Source organism: Myxocyprinus asiaticus, chromosome 15 (genome assembly GCF_019703515.2).
Source record: "Myxocyprinus asiaticus isolate MX2 ecotype Aquarium Trade chromosome 15, UBuf_Myxa_2, whole genome shotgun sequence".
Taxonomy (NCBI): Eukaryota; Metazoa; Chordata; class Actinopteri; order Cypriniformes; family Catostomidae; genus Myxocyprinus; species Myxocyprinus asiaticus.
This window is the reverse complement of record NC_059358.1, coordinates 7395956-7417580: the sequence shown is the minus strand read 5'-3', so window position 1 is coordinate 7417580 and position 21625 is coordinate 7395956. Positions and strand designations below refer to the sequence as shown.

At 35.7% G+C, this 21625-nt stretch overlaps 1 protein-coding gene across 2 annotated transcripts; it reads right to left on the bottom strand.

Annotated features, from left to right (window-relative positions):
• Window positions 1–35: 35 nt before the first annotated feature.
• LOC127453111 (neural cell adhesion molecule 2-like) lies at window positions 36–21550 on the bottom strand. Of its 2 annotated transcripts, XM_051719222.1 has the most exons (16): window positions 21430–21550; window positions 19873–19944; window positions 17580–17777; window positions 16745–16882; window positions 15541–15684; window positions 13536–13653; window positions 13178–13332; window positions 11875–12008; window positions 11052–11169; window positions 9408–9575; window positions 9178–9297; window positions 5732–5859; window positions 4577–4742; window positions 3822–4017; window positions 2402–2527; window positions 36–550 (listed from the first exon to the last, which is right to left on the bottom strand). In XM_051719222.1, exons 1-16 carry the CDS (start codon window positions 21491–21493, stop codon window positions 511–513), a joined length of 2085 nt encoding a protein of 694 aa, XP_051575182.1. In that variant the 5' UTR covers window positions 21494–21550; the 3' UTR covers window positions 36–510. The 2 variants fall into 2 exon arrangements, with proteins under 2 accessions (XP_051575182.1, XP_051575183.1); XM_051719223.1 differs by lacking the exon at window positions 2402–2527.
• Between the last annotated feature and the right edge of the window lie 75 nt (window positions 21551–21625).

Here is a 21625-nt window from a genome sequence, read left to right as displayed (position 1 = left end):
GCAAATAATATACAAAAATAATAGCAAATGTTTAAATATAATGTAAACTGGTTATTTTTTACCAATACTTTACACAATTATTGCAACAAGCATATTTTAATGCACAATAAATTAACACAATTGCTACCCTGGAGAAATATTATGCTCCCATTACAACAGTAAAATAATACTTTGAAATTTTGAAATCAAATAGTTAAGAGATAGACTGAGCAATAGCTGCTTCTGTATTTATTTGCTTATTACTGAACTTACATTCGGCTCAAACAGCATTTGTCATTTATTTACAATGCTGGATCAAAAGCAGAAGACAACAGCTCTTTTTTGAATTATTAAGATAATTATTAACATACATTTATTTGCAGTCTGATCACAGTGTAATAATATGTATCACAGAGGACTCAAACGTTTTCCTGTGAGTAACAGTCATCTTTGTGTTGTTTGTATATTTGTTCCAGACTATATCACTTTAGAACTGTACATTTAAACTGTCTTTCTTAATTGTTTCTTCCCCTAAGCCTCTGTAGTTGGATCAGCACATCCTGGCTTTTTCCTAAAAAAAAAAAAAGAGAGAACATATCATTATTACAGGCCCATTTATTGATGAGGCATTCTGATATTACAGTTTTTCTCAATCGCTTTGGCTCAGTTTTTTGAAACAGTCTTAACATTCTCTAAACTGTAAGTGCAAGTGTCACAACTGTTTTATGGGACATCACAACTCTATTGCATGTCTGCAAAATGTAATAACTCACCCAAAACATTAAATTCATGCTTCAAAACCTAGTTATTGTATCAGTAAATTGGCCAATGCCACCAAAATGAAAAGTTCTTTTTTTCTTTTATTTTCTTTTTTTTTCATCGTGTGAGCCGTACTGGTCAAAATGTTTAGATGTTTTTTCACCATGGCAGTCAACCCTGGAAATGTTTGTTTATACAAATGTCATTTTTGTTCTACTATTTTGTTGACACCGACTGCTTACTGTACTATACAAGAATGTCAGTTTTGTTTAGCTGAATGCTATTGTGTATCACACTGAGCTTTTTAGATACCGAGTCGGTAAAAGTTTACTGGTAAATGTCAATAATGTACAATACTGTAGTACACAGAAAAAAGATATGCACATTTGTATGTATACAGTACATTAATTTTTGTAGCAATGTGTTACATAAACAAAATTCACATTTGCATGTCCATTTTTACACATTTCTTACATGTAAAGTCATATATAGTGATCAGAATATTGCCACAAAATAACATCCAACAATGAAAAAACCTGCAGTAGTTTTGTAAAAAACAATCAATTGTACCTCCTCACATTACATAACATTAAAAGTTCCCATCTTCTTGGTGGACATCCTGTCGCTCTTGTTGGTCTGGCCAGAGATTTAGTACATCGCAAACATTCCATGTCATAGATATTTATGGAATATACACGTATCTCTGAAGACTATGATAACTGAATGGATAATTTTGCATGTGATGGCTCACATGATGAAAGAATGTTTAGAAGTTGTGAAGAGTATGACAATTTCACTGAGAATCAACTCATCAGTTTTGATCAAGAAGCCATGTGCATTTAGTAAGTGTGCAAACTGTAGACAATTGTATTACTCTTTTGCACACATGTGCCAAAACACGTACAATATGCTTAAATGAATAAGAAATTCAAATCTGGTGTGAACAAGAAACTAATTGTTCAGAGATGTGAACTTATTGTTTTGAAAAAAATTATTCTCATTCGAAAATTGAGCCAAATCGACTGAGAAAGACTGTAATTATACAAGATACAGAAGCCACTTTTTGTGCTCATGGGGCAGCTGTATTGTTTTACACAAGCTTTTGCCTTTCAACAGTGGGGATCAGGGGGAGAATTTATGGTAAAGAAAACAATGCAAGTTGTGGAATATGGGTTTAAAAAAATGGCATCAAGTATAATGAGTTACAGCATAATTGAAAGGAACAGTTCACCCAAAAATAAGAATGTGTCAATCTCAATCTCATGTCATTCAGACACCATTTTATTTTATTTTATTTTATTTGTGAAATACAAAACTACTTTTATGATACTTCTATGGTACTTTTTGTCTTTTTCGGCTGTAGGGTATAAATCACCATCTACTTCCCATGTATGTAAAAGAGCAGCTCAGACATTCTGTCTAAAAATAAGAGGTAAATAATATAGGGTTGGAACGATATGGAACAAATAACAAAACTTCACATTTATGGGTGAACTATTCCTTTAAATATGCAATACTCTTGTAATCTCAGGTACAGTATGGGAAACACTAGGTTAGTACTGGTTGCTAAAATCTATTTGCACACACATATTTCACATGCCATTTTTTTGTGGATGACAGCTTTGATACCAGCTGAATTCACCCCTTTGAGATAAGCACCTACTTGAATTTGGTAAGAGGCGCTTTGTCACATGTGACCTCTGAATGAACGTCATTCACTGCCCCATTGGGTGCCTGAAGTTTTGGGATGCTGCCCTGTGGTATCGCTAGCCCACTCAGCTTCATGTCTCTGTATCAAAGGACACATGTGGACTGAAGCTTAGGGCAGGAGACATCACACACAAGAAACAGACCACTTTAAGAAAACCTCCAATAATCTAATATCTCTTTGGTTGGGAAACATGACATTTCCATACACACACACACACACACACACACACACACATACTGTATATAGTATATATGCCACAATATCTAAAAACTCATTAGGTTCCCTGTGATGATTGTTAGGGGCTGTTCACACGAAAACTCATTACTGCGCTTATAAAAGCACAGACGTAGTGCAGCAATTAGAACAGAATGCAGGTTTCTTGAAATGCGTTTTTAAAAAGTGAAATCTTTAAATAGACGGTTCTCCTGAGCAAGATACTGAAAAAATAGTGAAATGCAAAAAACATCTTCTGTGTGAACAGCCCCTAATGTTTTGAATAATGAAGTTTAAGCTAGAGTTTAATCAATGTTTTTGTTATTATTACATCAAATTCTAGCTCATAACAGTACTAAAACAATAAAATGTAATTGTACTCTTTAATCAACCATATTCTATTATAAACAAAAATGTATATAGCATTTTTAATGTGAATTCAAATAAGGTTATGAGGAATAGACAGGTTATATGTTCAATAGAGTGTTTTGTCCACTGGAAATTGTTTGTAAAGATGTATTTTCAATACTTTAAAGACCCGAATTCAAAGTTCCCATAATGAAGCCTTCTTTATTTTAATTTTTATTTATTTATCTGATACAATTTTTAATATTCGATTATAGTCCTAGGTATAAATATTATGGGAAAAAATATGAGTTGAATTTGAATGAATTCTTAGGGTAACAGTAATAAATTCTCAATATTGAGAATCTGTATTGATTAAATTGAAATATTTGATATAAACAGATGAGACATAGTTTACCTGTTGAATGATTAGAACTAAATATGTCCTCATAAATGTAAAAATGCCCCTGAAAATCAAATCCAGGGGGCAAATATTAGCCCTTAATGTTAGAGTTAATTTCAGACACTGATGCACTGTCTATCCCTAACAGACTTGTTTTCATTCACATAAACTGAATATAATGTCTACCCTGACTAAGGTTACTAAAAACACGGCCTTAGTAAATGATGACCAAATTTTCAATTTTGGGTGAACTATTGCTTTAAAGAATTGTATATGCAATCTAAATATTTACAGTATTCACCATAATCAAACATTATGTGCAAACAATGTCTCTTTGTAGGAAAACTAGGGCAGAAAAGAAAGAACCCTTTGTCTAGTAAGCATGAGCACTGAAGCATGAGGTTATCTTACCCATTGGAATTATTGGCCTCTTCATCCACGTCTTTAGAATTTGCCACTTTCTGTCCAAATAGTTTACGAGCAAGAAAATTAAGCAGGCCACAGTTGTTGGTGTAGCAACAGAAAACATCTACTGATACCATCAGCACCAAGAAGATGACCATGACTATGCCCACCACACCAGCTTTCCCTACACTCGGCTGATAAACTACAAGAGAAGGAGAAATCAGACAATGAGGTTACACACAGTCAAAACATGGTGACCACTGCGATTCATCTTTTACCAAAGTTATACCAGTATCTCTAGACAGTTTAGGGAACAGTTCCAACCCAGAATGCAGCTATATTTTCTGTGGAAGACAAATGAAGTAGTTTTGAAGAATCTTTAAGCAGCTCTTTCTTATACAATAACAATTAGTAGTAACCACAGTTGTCAAGCTCCAAAAAGAACAAATAAACCAACATAAAAGCAGTCCACAAGACTTGTGCACTACATGAGGAACACAGAAAGTCATATGGACCACTTTCATGGCTCATTCATGGTGAATTTTGGTCCTTTCCGGAGACTGGCAGACACTACAGGTACTATAAACTATTGTTGTATGGAAAAGATCTGTGTAAAAATTCTACAAAAACTCTCCTTCTGTTTTCCAAGGACGAAATGAAAGCATACAGGTTTGGAACAACATGAGGGAGTCATTTTAGGGTGAACTATTCCTAAAACTCATAACACGTAATGTTAGTAGACTTGCTCTAATTAATCATACCAGCTTGTGGGACGGTGAAGTTAACCTTGGCCATGCTGGATGAACCGTTGTGATTTATAGCAATAACTTCCATCTGATAGTCAGAGTTGTACTGGAGGCCACTCAGGTGGATTCGGCTTGAGTTTCCAGGCATTTCTTTTTCTTTCCACTCCTCATTCTCCTTGTTCTGTTTGAAACAGGTGACATTTTACACTTACATGTTTAAAAAATGATTGACTGCATAACGCATTAATAATATAACATGGTACATACTGTAAATTTAGATAGTAAGGTAAGTTGCACAATTACAAAATTAACTAAATGTTTTCATTAAAGGTGCAAAACTCTTTCGTATGATTCGCTAGTTCTAAATCTTCCTAAACAATTGAAGTAAGAGCAGTCTTTGGACTTCATACTGACAGCTATTGGTGTGGATACACAGTCATGCAATAGTTTTAATTTTACAGATGCCTTTCACCTTATACCTTCTTCGCAGCTGTATGATTAATTTATTCTGCATACGAAAGTTTTAAAAGGATAGTTCACCCAAAAATTAAAATTCTCTCATCATTTACTACCTCTTATGCCATCCCAGATGTGTTTGACTTTCTTTCTTCTGAAGAACACAAATGAAGATATTTAGAACAATGTTTCAGCTCTGTAGGTCCATACAATGCAAGTGAATGGTGACCAGAACTCAGAAGTTACAAAAAGCACATAAAGGCAGCATAAAAGTAATCCATAAGACTCCAGTGGTTAAATCCACATCTTCTGATGCAGTATGACAGGTGAGGGTTAGAAACAGGTCAATATTTATGTCATTTTTACTGTAAATCTCCACCTGTGACCAGCCCCAACCAGTAGGCGGCTGAATGTGGAAGTGAAAGTCAATTTTGGGTGAACTATTCCTTTAATAGGATGGGCTACCAAGGTAAATGAGTGAGTGGGAATCATCAGTGAGAACACCTTTGTCTGGGCAACTTATGATGGGAAACTTCAACTCATGTGAGTATACATACGTATTTATCTTCAAATGTTAATATTTCAAGTGGAAAAAACTACTTAGTTCACCTTTAAAGCTTGTAATAATGTTATTAAGCTTATTGTTATTAATATTACACCTCTGACAGACAGTTTGGTTCACCTAATTAAGAATAAATTAGATTTCAGACTGACCACTCTGTAGCGTACAGCATAGTGTAGAATGGGAGAGCCTCTATCATTCTGCTGTTTAATGGGGATGGAGACAGAGTTCTTTTCCAGCTCTTTCTCGCTCAGAGAAAGAACAGGGCTGTTGGTTTCTCCTAAATGAGGGAAACAGGAAACCAAAATCAGATGATATAATCAATCTGATTTCAGTTGATCTTGAGGCTGGGCGACATGGTTAGAAATGATATGGCTCTTAAGGATGTTTTTTTTTTTCATTCAGAGGAATCATCATTTTGACCAAACAGCCATTGTTGTCGAGTAGATTCAAAAGGTTAAATGCAAGAACTCAAATATATATACTGTATATTGTATATATTAACAAGAATGATTAAATATTATTTTATATGTATTTTTTAATCAACAATATAGCAATATATAGTAATAAACAATAATATTTAGCTACATACTGCATATGTTTCCTAAACATTTTATTATATGATAAAAATGGTTGAATCAGAATTTTTAATAAATTCACTTAAATGGACAGTTTGAACTGATTCACGCAAATGAATCAAATTACCAACTCTCATTTTTGCTAATGAATTTTATTGTAATAGTTACAATGTTGCTGAAAGGGATAGTTCACCAAAAAATGCAAATTCTTTCATCATTTACTCACCCTCATGCCATCCCAGATGTGTATAACTTTCTGTCTTCTGAAAAACACAAATTAAGATATTTAGAAGTATATTTCTTCTCTGTAGGTCCATATAATGCAAGTGAATGGGTGCCAAAACCCCAAAATCCACATAAAGGGAGCAAAAAAGTAATCCATATGACTCCAGTGGTTAAATTCATATGCTCAGACACAATATGATAGGTGTGAGTGAGAAACAGATCAATATTTAAGTAATTTTTTATCATAAATTATCCTCCCTGCCCAGTAGGTGGTGATATGCATGAAGAATGCGAATCACCAAAAACAGAAGAAGAAGAATGTGAAAGTAAAGGAACAAAATTCTTAAATATTGATCTGTTTCTCACTCACACCTATCAGATCGCTTCAGAAGATACGGATTTAACCACCAGAATTGTCTGGAGTACTTTTATGTTGCCCTTATGTGGATTTTGGAGTTTCAAAATTTTGGCACCCATTCACTTGCATGGAATGGACTTACAGAGCTGAGATATTCCTCTAAAAATCTTTGTTTGTGTTCAGCAGATGAAAGAAAATCATACACATCTGGGATGGCATGAGGGTGAGTAAATGGTGAGAGAATTCTCATTTTTGAGTGAACTAACCCTTTAATTTTGTATCGTAAGCTAAATCTTCGCAAATATAGAGTGAATAATCAATACATCGCCTAGCCATATAGATGAAGATTGTAAAAATTCTGGATTTTATGTTTTAGTGTGTTGCCCCTAAATAACTGACACTCAGCATCACACTTAAGTAATTGGCAATCCAGTGGAAAAAGCTCCAAAACAATTCACTATGATATAGAGGTCTGAGAGTGTAATAAAAGCATTGACTTCACACTAAAGGCAGGGATTTTTTTCTATCCTGTCACTGAAGTGGTATAATACCAGGCTTCCTTCAGCATTCGAAACATGCAGGTATGCTCATTTTCACACCTCTGTATCACAGCAAATAATTAGGCATGTATTTTAGCCTATCAGCTGGAGATGTATGTATTCAGAATTATGATTTTCCATCTACAAAGGAAGGTCAGAATATGGCAATGGATGGGTCCCAGGACCAGGAGCAGGTGGTAATGCATGGAGATGGTCACCATCAAGCAGGAATGGTCATTTAGATGGCAATTAAAGGAAGGATGGGTTGTGGAAGCAAATCATGAACACATTTGATAAGCTAAAAGGCATTTATGCATGACAAGAATGAAAGAACAGACATGGAAAATGAACTTTTATTATCTAAATTACTTACTAATTACTTATTATCATTTATTTTATGACATTTAAAAAGTCACTGATGTTGTGCAAACTAGGGACTGTAAATCAGTTGCCAAGCCTAGACAGAATCTGCAGACTTTTTTTTTTTTCTACCGATTTTGTAGCCAAATTTGTGGAATTCTGCAAAGTGGATTTAAATGTGGTAAAATGAGTTGCGAGTACTTTGCACTTATTGGTAGCTGAAAGCATTATCAAAATAGCCAAAATATTTAATAAATAAACATGCCATGGGGCAGGGAATATGTGGCTACACATACAAAAAAAAAAAAAAAAAAAAAAAATTTTGGTTTTGTTTTCCAGTAAAAAGATATATCTTAACATCCTTAAAACAAATAAATGAAATAAAAAAAAAAAAATGATGAATTTACTAGAGAAATTAAAAATATTTATCATTAAAAAAAAAAAAATCACAAAATATCTATTTTTATTAGGGCTGATGATTTAACTTTTATATTTAATTCCATAACAAATGTGTTAAATAAAATTAATACAATTAATCATTCACCTGGACCGTAACAAGGAATTGTCCTACCATCAAAGCAATTCAAGCTTGAAGTACCACCAGGGGGCAGTTAGCGCAACTCCAGCTGTACAGGCAACATGCTTCTACGCAGGCAACAAACTGCACTGACAGTACACAGCACAAGATGATGATTTGTTCTTATGTTCAAACACAGTGCAACATCTAATGCAGGGGTCTCGAGTTGCATGTTTTTCTAGGCTGTGTTTAAGAAGTAGTCAAAAGCGTCTGTCTAACACATGTGTATTAATATGCATCCAAACAAAAGCCCTTATAAATAACATTTCCATGATATGGAAATAATATATTGCCTTCTACATGCTTTACTCGTATGCCACAATAATGTAACATATTTTAATTATCTGAATAATTATATATTTTTTATATAATTATTTAAATATTATTATTTAATCATTATATATTGAATTATTTTTATTTGGGGGCCTATCTCAACAAACATCGATATTTGCGATTAATTGTTATTTAATCGCCATAGCATATAATTAATTAAAATTAAAATTAAAATAATGGATTGACAGCTCAAATTTGTATTTTTATTTATTTATTTATTTATTTTTTTTACCCTATTTGCACATTTTTTATAAATTGTTTTTATACATTAAATCTAAAAAAAATTAGTGAGGTTTATGATACAAAATTTGCCAATAGAGTAAGAAAAATAAAGTTAATTCTTACACAATTTTGCTTCTCAGGTAAACTAATCTTGTTTTGAGCATGTTTAGATATTTTACTGGAAAATAAAACAAAAATACTGATTAAGCAAATAATTTTTTGCAATGTGGAACTATGAATAATGGGCAGAAATCTGCAGAACCTTCCGTAGAGTTCTTCAGGTGCAAATTCCATGTGAGCCTGCCAATAGTTTATGAATATTTATGATATCAACATCAACAAAGGGTGTGATCAGCTGCAGGTGAAATTGATTGAACAAAGAGGAGAGAAACATGGTGATACTTACGTTGGGACTGTGTCACAATTTTTTGCTCTGCAGTGAAGTTCCCCTGGTAATGAGTGTTTTTGGCTGCAAAGCGGACTAAGTACTCTGTGTACGGCTCAAGGGCATTGATGACCAGAGGACCTACAATGTAAGTATACATTTTCATCATACATTTTGATTTAATCAAAAAGCAACAAAACAAAAACCACACTTCTGAAGCTGTGCAGGACAGTTGTGATTGATGTAGTTACTTGAGGGCTTAACAACACTTTGACTCCAGTTGTCCTGGGATGGTTTCTTCCACTGAAGGATGTACTGAGAAATGGGGGACCCTCCGTCCTGCACTGAGACACTCTGGATGAGGACAGAAGATGAGGACTCCGGGACCACACTAAACTTTGTGGGTGTGCCAGGCCAGGCTTGTGAGAGAGAGGCAGAAAGTCAAAAGTTAATTATCAGAAGCACTACAGCAGACCCTGCTGAAAAGACCTGGTCCACTAGCTAGATCAGCATCAAACCAGCACTAGCCAGCATAATCCAGCATAGACCTGCATGGGAATTGGATGCTGGTTAAGCTGGCCTTTTTAGCAGGGGGAGCGCTATATCAACCTTTGCTGTGATCATAATCATTATCAAATGTTTGATTGCTCATCCGTAAGGAGAAAGTGCTGTTCTAATCAGTCATGAGCCTCCACAAAATTGTATTCTAAATCAACAGCTGATAAATGTCTTACTAATGGGCATCACTCTGATGCTTTCAGTGCATTAGATATACAGAAATGTTTCATTAATGTGCAGAAGTTTAGGTGAAAATTATAATGTGGAACCATTTTTCGAATGGCAGGGGAGGCTAAAAGCCTTCTCTGATGCATAAAGGGATCAATCAGAATGGATATGAAAACTGAGTAATGTCAATAATTTCTGCCAAAAAATAAAATAAAATAAAATAAAAAAAAATAGAAAAAAGAAACCTGCTTCATTTGTATAAATAACCAATCAGGGAAATTTGGTTTACAATTTTTTTTCTTCCAATGTTACTTTAGTGTGTCATTTAGCTTGCTTGTGGTTAAGATTTATCTGAAATATTGATGTCCAAATTATTGGATCAAATTATTTACAAATATGTATATTGGTCATCACTGGTATTTTAAAAGAATATTTTGGTTTCAATGCAAGTTAGGCTCAGTCGACAGCATTTGTGGCATAATGTTTATTACCACAAAAACAAATTTCAACTTGTCTTTAATAAAAGCAAAAATCTGGGTTACAGTGAGGCACTTACAATGGAAGTCAATGGGGACAATCCTTTCAAAAGTATAACCACAATATGTAAACAATATGTATGTTAACTTGATTTCAGTGTAATAAAATCACTTAATAACTTTTTCTGTGTACAGTTATGTCCAGTTTTAAAACTTCTTAGCCATGGATAGCCATTCATATAACGCCGTAAACCCTAAAACGACCGTAAAAATAACAATTTCACCAACTTTACAGCTCAAATAATACACAAGTTTTAACAGATGAATTGATGTAACTGCTTTTACAAAATTTAAGCTTCACATTTCTGCCTTTAAACCCTCCAACAATTGGCCTCATTCACTTCCATAGTAAGTGCCTCATTAAAACCTTAATATTTGAGGTTTTTGAGGTTTGAGACGAGTTAAAATTTTTTTTTTTTTTTTTTTTTTGTGGCACTCAATATTATTCCACAAATGCTGTCAGTTGAACTTAACTTGTATGGAACCCGCAATATTCCTTTCAAATATCTAATAATAATCTATAATATTAACGGATAGCCGATTTAAGTAATATTTATTAACACATCAGGCTCCCAGGACAATTCATGGACTGCCATTGCTTCTAGTTATCCTTACAAGATCATTGGTTCTTACTTATTAACTGGAAGTCCTCAGTGGTTGTGCCTGCTGTGTTGCTGGCTATGCAGGAATAAAAGCCACCATCAGAGGGCATCACATTTTCAAGAATCAGCTCAGATCCCTCCACCCTGGACTGGCCACACATGTTCATGCAAACAGGAAAGACATGAGAGACAGGAAAAAGCAATTAAGATAAAAGAGAAAAGAACGTGGGTTTTAAACTTCCTATAGATACAGAATCCTCCATCACCATCACCATCACCATAAAAAAAGAAAAAAAAAAAGAAAAGATATATATATATATATATATATATATAAATCCATGCATTCCAAGTGGCCCGACAATGATTTGTCTTAAACACACAGTAGGGTTCAAAAGTCTGAGATTACTTATGTATTTTGGCACAGTTTAAAAAAGTCTTATCAGCATAATAATTTGAGTGAAAAAGTTGAATAGAAAAATTAACATGAAATCCATATCTTGTATGGTCCCCGCCCCCCACCCCCCCTTTGCTTTAATGACAGCATGCACTCAAGCTGGTATGGACTCCAGTGCAAAACCCGATGATCCAAAGAGCACCTTGTTTGCTTCAATGAAAGCAAGGAAATCTGACCTTTAATACAAAGAAATCAATGTCATAATTTGCTTATTTGATTAGAGAACTTGAATAAAAAACTTTGTATATTTTCAGGTTTAATTTCAATTTAAAACCCCAAATTTTCAACATGGACTCAGATATGTGAACCCAACTGTATACTATATCTGATTAATAACCGTTGTTCTTTTCTGAAATGGCAAACAACAATCAAAGTGCAGCAGTTATTAGAAGTTTCTTACCATTTTCTCTCGGGAAGTCTTTCTGATCCACTGGATGGTTGGAGTCGGATGCCCCGTGGCATTGCAGACAACGGATCCAGCTTCCCCCGGAATAACTGTCAGCTTGCTTTGATCCAAAACTACAGTTGGACGCTCTAAAAATGACCACAAATCTGAGTTATGGTAGATGCATAGCCATATATTCAAATTAAATTAAATCATAGAATCAGAATGTATTTTTGAGAATTTGTGAAAAAATCTAGCTCCTATCTTAAATAGCTAAACCATAAAATATGAACCTACATGTTGATTCATATATATTTAACTTCGATCCATTATACTACAAGTGTCAAAATTGGAGAGTGTGCGCACTGGAGAGTGTGAATGGAAGTATCTGCTTACATGACCTCAAATTCCCCATATCTGTGTTTGTGACTAAAGTAAACGTCTGGATGAATGACTAAAGAAAAGTTTTCTTGGAACAAATCTTTTGCTAAACAACATTTCCAAGAAAAGGAAATAAAGTAAAAAACCAAAACAAAACAAACATGTTGAGCCAAAAACCATAAAAACACACGAATTGGCCAATTTGCAAAAGTCAGCATGAAACACCATTCACAACCTACTAAAGGAGCACTCAGTAATTCTTTTTATATGTTGTCTTGGACTTACAGTGACACCTAGGGGCATGAATGCAGCATCATTCAAACAAAATAGTTTTCAGTTACAGATGCCATTGTAGAAATTCACTATACACAGTCAGCCATGATTCATTTAATCCTTGAGTGCAAGTGACCAACAACAGGACGGTTACTAAGATTGAGTGAGTTGTATTCAGCTGGTCATGTGATCCCAAGATGGCAGCCCCCGTGAGGAGACCCTGTCCATGTAAAATTAAACAGCTTTTATTAGGTTTCTGATATGACTGGAGTCTTCATCTCATGTGAGTGCTCATAATTTTATGTATATGTTTCAAAATTTCTATTCATTTCGATGGGAGAAAAACTTTTTTTAATGAGAAAAAAATTTCTACTTCCACCTTTAATTGACATGTTTCAGAATAAAACGGGACATTAAATGTGAAAAAATGATAAGATCTGATCATGCACAGTAAGACCAGGAACGTGCGTTATGCCAATTTTGATTTCATGTTGACTTTGAAAGCATAAAGTGAACTCTGGCATTGTATGTCGACTAAAGCGATACTATGCAGACCAAATGCATCATTCTATGCTTGAACTACGGTTTCAACTGATTATAAACATATCACAATATTCAAGGATTTCAATATTCTTGCAGGTGGACCTTCCAGTCTTTGCCTCACCTGACACATCCAGAATAAAAGTGGCACTGTTTTCCCCAATCTTATTGGTTGCCGTACAGACATACTCTCCAAAATCTCTCCTGGTCACTGCAGAGATGGTGAGCTCGCTCCTGTCAGAGTTGTATTTGTAACGGGTGTTGTCAAATGGTGAAGGGCTAAGGGGGAGAGATGCACAAACATTTTTGGAACACAGGTATTGAAGTAGTCAGGACGGAGATGGAGTATCAGAAAGTGTGTTTATATCAAATGTCGACCTACAGTAGAAGGCACATTCACATATATAGAAAGTTTTAATAAACAAGGATTATGTGTTTATGTGGGAAAGAAAGAATATAGCAGTCTTTGTTGATGTACATACGTTATCCATGTAATATTTGGGGTGGGTTCTCCTTTGACCAGGCAGATTATAGACACACTGGTATCGGGTCCAGCAGAAACACTCTTCCTCTCTTGGTGAATTAATACGATCGGTGGCTCTGGAGGAGATATTTGAAGCAGAAATTAAAAAGACATATTTACCCTGACCAGTTGCCACACCAGTGCTGGGGAGCAACTACAACACTACTACATAACTACATTTCCCAGTAGTGTGACAGTAGTTCAGCTGTTTTCATAAGGGGACGTTCACACTGAAGGCGTTTTTGCGTCCGCCTATTTCTATATGTAAACATGGCAAGGCTAGGTCGACTTCTTTGACCGTTGCACCACGTCTCGCTTTTTGCAGCTTCTCATGCAGGAGTGCCACGTTTATAAGATGCTATGTCAAATAAAGGTCCAGTTTACACCGAACTCGCAGTAAAAGAAAGTCTTTGGTTTTCCTACGCTGCTTTGAAAATAACTTCAAAGTTAATTGGCCTTTTTCCTGAATGCGGAAGTGTTTTTTTTTTTTTTTTTTGAGAGTGTCTCACTCGTCTAAGTTTAAAGAATGGGTGGATGGCATAAAGCTATGAACCGATGTGAGTTACGTTCATATAACTAACTACTTCGAGATGTTATGACAGCCAACAACTGTACAAGTTGAGCTTGAACTCATTTGTACTCCAACTACCACTTAAAATGGTTCTTGTTCTCTGTCTGAAATGCTCGTATTGGTATTTTCTTATGGAAACCGGAACTAGAAAACCTTGCCCAGCAATATATTATTAAAATTAAAAATCCCATTCATTTATGCCATCGACTAATTGATTTTCAAAGATAACATCTAAACCTTTAGAAGCAGACCTACCGTGAGCTACAAAGTTATTCATCTATGGTATATGCTTCCATTGAAGCCATCCGTCTGCGTTATTTCAACTTCATTGTTTACAAATAGTGTTTGATAGTTGAATTCCTGGTAAACAACTACATTACCCATGGTCCAGCAGAGAAAGCTTCATCAATCAGAGAACCGCAGCCAACAAAGCCCGTGAAACGTGCTTAAGAGCGACCGCCTACTCCTATAACTGTGAATGACGTAATTGAGTCAGTGACTCTTCACCCTTAAACCACTTATCTATTTGTACATATCGCAATATTTTGCAATAAATGTAAAACATATTGTTTCTGCACTTATAATCAACATAATAATATCAACAGTTTTATATAGTACCATCGTGTTTTTATTCAATTATTACATAATTCGCAATGTTTCATGGAACTGTAGTCCGTTCTCTCAAGAAGGTAAGTTCACAACCTTGTACCTTTGTCTTTTTGTCCGATTTTCAAATACTTTTTTGCCTCATAACAAAGTTTGTGATGTTGTGATTCACCTCGGAGCTGGTTGGTTTGGTTCATAATTGCTTACAACTGTTTTATGAAGGATTTTATGAAAAATCTATGGTAGAAATGAATGGGGAAATACTTCCGGAACCCATACAGCTGAATAAGTGGGTGGGTGCTCTTGCGTTCTATTGCGCTGCCCAGTGGTTAGTCAGGAAAACTGTAGATAAGCCCACTTTGGGATACCTGCGTTCTGTTTAAATTCTTATTTTAACTCAAGAACGCATTTTCCAGTAACAAGCTACTCTGATTAGCAGGGTAGCATTACTAAACACATTGTGTTTTCAACAGTTTTAGTGCTGAGTGAACTAAGGTAAATTCATTCTCCAAAAATGTCCTCTCTTCTCTCTCAGAGTGGGGAAGACCGAATAATTATAGTGAATCGGTTTATTCGGACTGTTCATGGTATGAACCGATTCAAATAAATTATTAATTATTGAATTTGAATCCTTGCGCAATTATTTAGTTAGCGTTAATGTTGCTGTTCATCACTGTTTTTGTCTCAGTTATTTTAATTTAAGTGTGTTTTTACTGTTTCAAAATAGCTTCCCCAACACTAGGCCACTATAAGACACCTCACATGACTAGGTTCTCCACGTCCTCACCATTAACAACAACAGAGATTTGGAGTGTCCTTGAGATGGGGCGTCCTTTGATCCTGCCTTCACATGTGTAGGTTCCACGGTCTTCCTGCCGAATTCCCACAATTTCCAGGGATTTATCTGGCAATATTTTGAGATGACCTCTGCCTGCACAGTGAAGAGAGGGAAGGAATGTCAAAGATGGAGTCTTATCAGTTTAGATTAATGAGCCAAAGCCTTTACAAGCCCACACACACACTTAAAGGAACAGTTCACCCAAAAATGAAAATTCTGTAATTATTCAGAAGTTAATATTACAAATTCAACCTCACGTCGTTCCAAACCTGTATGCTGTTTTCTCCTGTCTGGAAAGGTTCATTTTCAATGAAAAAAAAAAAAAACCAGTAGGCTACATAGTGATCACAACTGTCAAACTTCAAAAAGGCTTAAAAAAAACACCATAAAATTAATCCAAACGACTTGTGCTCTATATTCCGAGTCTTCTGAAGCCATACAACAGCTTTGTATGAAGAACAGACACAAAGTTTAGATAGCTTTGCATGAGGAATAGTAATAGAAAGTTGAAGTCAGTGAAGAATGACCTATATTTCTGTCTGTTCGTCACACTAAGCTATTGTATGGTTTCAGAGGACTCAGAATATACCTCACAGTCATATGGACTACTTTAATGACTTTAATGAATGTGTTGTTTATGGTCCTTGTTGGATCTTAAAAGTCATAGTTACAATGAACTATCATGGTTTAGGGAAAAGTATTGCTTTAAAAATTCTCCTTTTGTATTCCACAGAAAAAATTATAGCATACCTAAAGGTGGGGGTGAGTAAATAATGACAGCATTTTAATTTTTGGGTGAATCACTCTTTTGAGGTTGTTAATGGTGGTGTTTACTTGAAATGGGGCAGAGCAGAAGGTTTTGGAGATGTTTCTCCTGGCCTCATTCTCACAATAGCAAAAAAAAAAAAAAAAAAAAAAAACAGAGCTAAATGTTCAAAGATGTTCCCAGCTATGAGCAAGAAACATCTCTCGATTTGGTTGAAAATCGGTCATGCAGTGGATGTACAGGCCCCGTGCACCCCATCACTGACCCGTTCATCATCGCCTTCCCTCCATTCAGCCAGCTACAGCTAGGAATGGAGCTAAGAAGGTGAGGAGACCCCCGTACCACATAAAAGACCAGAGGAACCTGCAGCATGGGCACCACCCCTACCGTCATCATTCACGATGTGATCGTTCTTATACCAGTGGACTTCCACCTCGGGCTTCCCAGACACCACGCAGGGAACTTTCACTGTCTGGTTCACCAGAAATTCATGGTATGTACTCGTGGTGCCAAAGTCCGGTGTCTCTGATTGTAAGATAAAAACCACATTAAAACAGTAATCATTATGGAAATACATAGCTTGAAAGAAACATTATTTGTGTGTGATTTCTTAAAGAAATTGTTAACTCAAAAATGAAAATTCTGTCATTATTTATTCATCCTCATATCGTTCCAAACCTGTATAATGAAAAATATTTTTTTGAAGAAAATTCAAGCAGCTATTTTCCATACCACCCAGCGACGGGTTCAAACTGACCATGTCTGTCAAACTAAAAAATGGACAAAACAACAACAACAGCAATAAAACGTACCTCAAAGTAATGCTTGTGCACTCTTTTACAAATCTTCTGAGGCCATATGACAGCATTGTGTGAGGAACAAACTGAAATTTAGGGAGTTAACAACATTAATTCCAGTCTGTTCTTCACACAAAGCTATTAAATGGGTTCACAAGACTGTTGTATGGACTACTTTGATGGTGTTTACTTGATTCTTTTTGGAGTTTGGCAGATGTGGTCACTGAACTGTTGTATGGAAAAAAGCTGTGCAAAGTTTCTTAAGAAATTCTCCTTTTGTGTACCATAGGAAACAAATAGCAGTATAGGGTTTGGAATGACTTGAGGATGCATAAATAATGACAGAATTTTAGGTTTTGGGTGAACTATCCCTTTACATGAACACACTTCAGGACTGAAACATGGAAGAATTGAGCTTAACTTACGGTAGACATAGATCCCATAGTTGTTCATACTGTTGCCGTGATCATTTTCAAAAATGCAGGAATAGACTCCACTGTCACCTAATTGAACATTCTTCAAGGTCAGTTTACTTGATGACTCATCCACATTCTCGACTAAATAACGATCATTGTCAATGTCTTCATCATCCTTCACCCATTTGAATTCTCCCTCTGTATCAGCTGAATGTCCAATAACACAACAAAACAAAGGAAATGAAAGAAAGGAACACCAGAATAACACCAACTTGATTATTTTAAAAAGTAACATTATACCTGCTCTGTAAAAAAGGTTTAGAGTGGTACAGATTCTTGAATATTGGATATATACACTACCAGTCAAAAGTCTGGACACACTTTATCATTCTATATTATTACTATTTTGCATTGTTTACATTTACATTAAAGGTGCTCTCAGTAACTTTTTGTTTGTGTCATCTTGGACTTACAGTGACACCTAGTGGTGTGGATGCAGCATCATTCAAAATCAGTAGTTTTCAGTTATAGATGCCATTGTAGAAAATCACTATTCACAATCAGCCATGATTAATTTAATCCAAGCGTGAAAATGTCCAATAACAAGATGGTTACTGAGATTAAACGAGTAGTTTTCAGCTGGTCATGTGATTCTAAAATGGCAGCCCCCATGAGGGTGCCCCTGCCCATGTAGAATAAAACAGCTTTTATAAGGTTACTGACATGACTAGGGTTCTCATCTCATGTGAGTGCTCCAGATTTTATACATATATTTCAAAATTACAATTCATTTCTTTAGGAGTAAATCTTTTTTAATGGGGAAAAAATTACTGAGTGCGCCTTTAAGTAGTTTTGCCCAATGTGACACAAAATGTCTACAATTGCACTGGGCCTGTGTAGCTCAGCGAGTATTGACGCTGACTACCACCCCTGGAGTCGCGAGTTTGAATCCGGAGTGTGCTGAGTGTCCAGCCAAGTCTCCTCAGCAACCAAATTGGCTTGGTTGCTAGGGAGGGTAGAGTCACATGGGGTAACCTCCTCGTGGTCACGATTAGTGGTTCTCGCTCTCAATGGGTCACGTGGTAATTTGTGCGTGGATTGCGGAGAATAGCATGAGCCTCCACATGCTATGAGTCTCCACGGTGTCATGCACAGCGAGCCATGTGACAAGATGTGCGGTGGGTGCATTCTATTTCAAATTTTTATCCCCGTTCCTCGCAAACTTCACTCCGTCTCATGGACTCGGATGTTCGTCACTGCTTACGATGCACGAGTGTCCACCACTGGTGGAAGACGTGCAATGGGTTTAACTGGAACACCCTTAACCCTTGATGTTGAAGGCTGATGTCAATTTGTGGAATTATTTAGTGATTTCTGCACCTGATTGATTTCAGAGGCATATATATAAATCTCATATGTTTAATTAATTTTTTTGTCATTAAAATTAATTGTTAGAAAGGATTAATCAAGATTTACACAAACGAAAATGTTAACATAACAATGAACACATAGGCTATAACTGTCTGATAAACAGCTAGTTTAAGGTAGCTACAAGTATTATGCTGTTAAATCTCAATATAACTTTTCTAAACTGCATAATTGACCTAACTTGTGTGGTGTGGGGTTTATGAAGTGCAATTTGCTGTCATGTCACAATCAAGTTGCATTGTGGGATATGGAGCTGCCTGAAATGTACATCACAGTGTGCTCGCTCCCTCGGTCAAAATCAAGGGGTTGAGGGCCTGTCAACAGAAACTTCTCTCTCTCACTTAACGAAGTGGAACGGACTTCCAAATTTTGGTGGGGATTCCCTTGAAGGGGAAGTGCTTAGGGGAGTTAGCGAGAGGATGTTAAAAGTGAAGTGGAACACAGCCTATTTCAGAGGCGGAGGCAAGTGAGACTTGTCCTCTGCCACCCAGACTGAGGTGAGTAACCGCGCCACCATGAGGTCCTATTAAGCAGTGGGAATTGGGCATGCCAAATTGGGGAGAAAATAAAAATATATTTTTTTTTTACGATTATTCCATACTGTAAAATAACATTAAAGTAATCAAAGCTATGAAACTTCACAAATTAAAGTATGAGAATTATGCACTGACCAAAATGATTTTTTGACCAAAAAATAATGTTATTTTTGTAAAGAAATTCATATAGAATGTAGCACATTTTATATTTCAAGTGATTCAGCATAAGCTTTAGATTACTGGTTTTTAAGATCAAAAGAAGCATCAGCTGAACTGAACAGTCAAGGTGGTCCAAAATTTTGACTGATATTATTGCACAGTCAAAAACACACACAAACCTTTGCACAAAAGCAGGACGTCAGTTCCGATCAGCACATCTGGATCAGTAGTGATAATATCTACTTTAGCATCTAGAATAAAAGGACACACATTACCACAAATTATGAGTTTAACACAGTGGTTCTCAACTGATGGATCACAACCCAAAATTGGGTCGTAGATCTGTTTTGATTGGATCTCAGACAGCAAGGAAAAGACACTGCTGACTGCAAATAATTTTTCATTGATATGAAAGAAAAATAGGACAGTTGTCTTGTTCAGCCTATGTCATGTTAATAATTTTGTACATTGTTGGGCCGATGCAGTTCATGGTAATATTGAACTTGTTCAATGATTAGTTTTAAAGGAAATATTTGTTTAGTTTTGTATGATAAACAATTTTGGCAATGTGTTGGGTCACCACTTAAAGTCAGAACCAGTTGAGAACCACTGTTTTAGACCTTTTTTCTGTGAAAGCCTCTTAAAGTATTAAGCCAGAGATATCACAAATAATTCAGCTGGCAATGCTGGAAATACCCAGTGAGTTACTATGGCGGCACAATGGTACAATGATGGTATCAAATGGTAATACTATGGTACTTTGATATATTTAATTGTATTGACTACTATTCTTTATCAGAATCAGAATCAGAATCAGAATGAGCTTTATTGCCAAGTGTTCTCACCAACACACTCTCACAGCGAAATCGTCAGGATTCGTACGACTTTTCGAAATTTGGATAATTCGTATGATATGGTATGACTGCACTCATATTAATTAGTAGGACTTTCACTACAGCCAATGTCGCTGGAAATCGTTTTCATCTAATATGTGACAATTACTTGCTTCTATCACACACAACAGCTTCCTATCATGTTTACACACTCTATTGATTGGTTAGGTTTAGATGAAGGGTTTGGGTAAGGGCATAATATTAATAAGTATGTCCTTAACGCCTCATGCGCGAAACTCGTGCTTACTTCCGCATTAGACATCCGGGAATTTGCATGTGATGAAGTCGTACGAGTTTATGCGAATAACATCATGCCAGGCATACGAAATAGCCAACTCGTAAATTATGTACGAATTTTCATGAGACCGGGGTGCACACAAGGAATTTTTTTGGGTGATAGGAGAAACAAGTGCACACAGAACAGAACATTACAGTGAGACACAGAATATAAAACAAGGTAAGAGTATAAACAGACATACAAATATTAGGACATATAGCAGAATGAACATTTAAAACAAATCTTTAAAAACATACGGTGGTGGCAAAAAGTATTTGGACCTTTAAATCTTACTTAAGAATGAAGGTCATTGCGTTAGATAGCAAAATATCAAACCTAGTAGCATTTATTTTAAAGAAATTAACTTTGTTATATATGTGTTAAATTTGAAAATGACCCTGCCACTAGTTGGTTAAAGGTAATTGTAAAAATGGCTAAGAAAAGTTTATTTTGTGCTGAGAAAAGGCCCAACATAATCTGATTAGGTTTACACTGAATGTAACAGAACAAATAAATAACACTTAGGACTGAATGCTGAAAGATTAGGACAGGAAATCCATGCATACCTGTAAGTCCTAAATTTATCAGAAGTAGCACACACAATCGCAGTATGATCATGGCTGCAGTCATCTCTTCACAGAATTCTGCAATAGGTTACACCTGTTCTCCTCTTCTGCACTCTAACGGCCAACATGCTCTCCATCATTTTATATGCTATGAGAGACTCGCGACAGAGACAGACAGGAACCACGTTATCTGGAG

What these genes read in the sequence shown, in the direction of transcription:
- LOC127453111 (XM_051719222.1), bottom strand. Translation starts at nt 21,493, where the DNA reads ATGACTGCAGCCATGATCATACTGCGATTGTGTGTGCTACTTCTGATA. An exon ending in TGAGGACTTCCAGTTAATAA is followed by an intron (nt 9,576 to 11,051) that starts GTAAGAACCAAT and finishes CTCTCTCACAAG; the next exon opens with CCTGGCCTGGCACACCCACA. An exon ending in AATTGTGACACAGTCCCAAC is followed by an intron (nt 5,860 to 9,177) that starts GTAAGTATCACC and finishes TCCCTCATTTAG; the next exon opens with GAGAAACCAACAGCCCTGTT.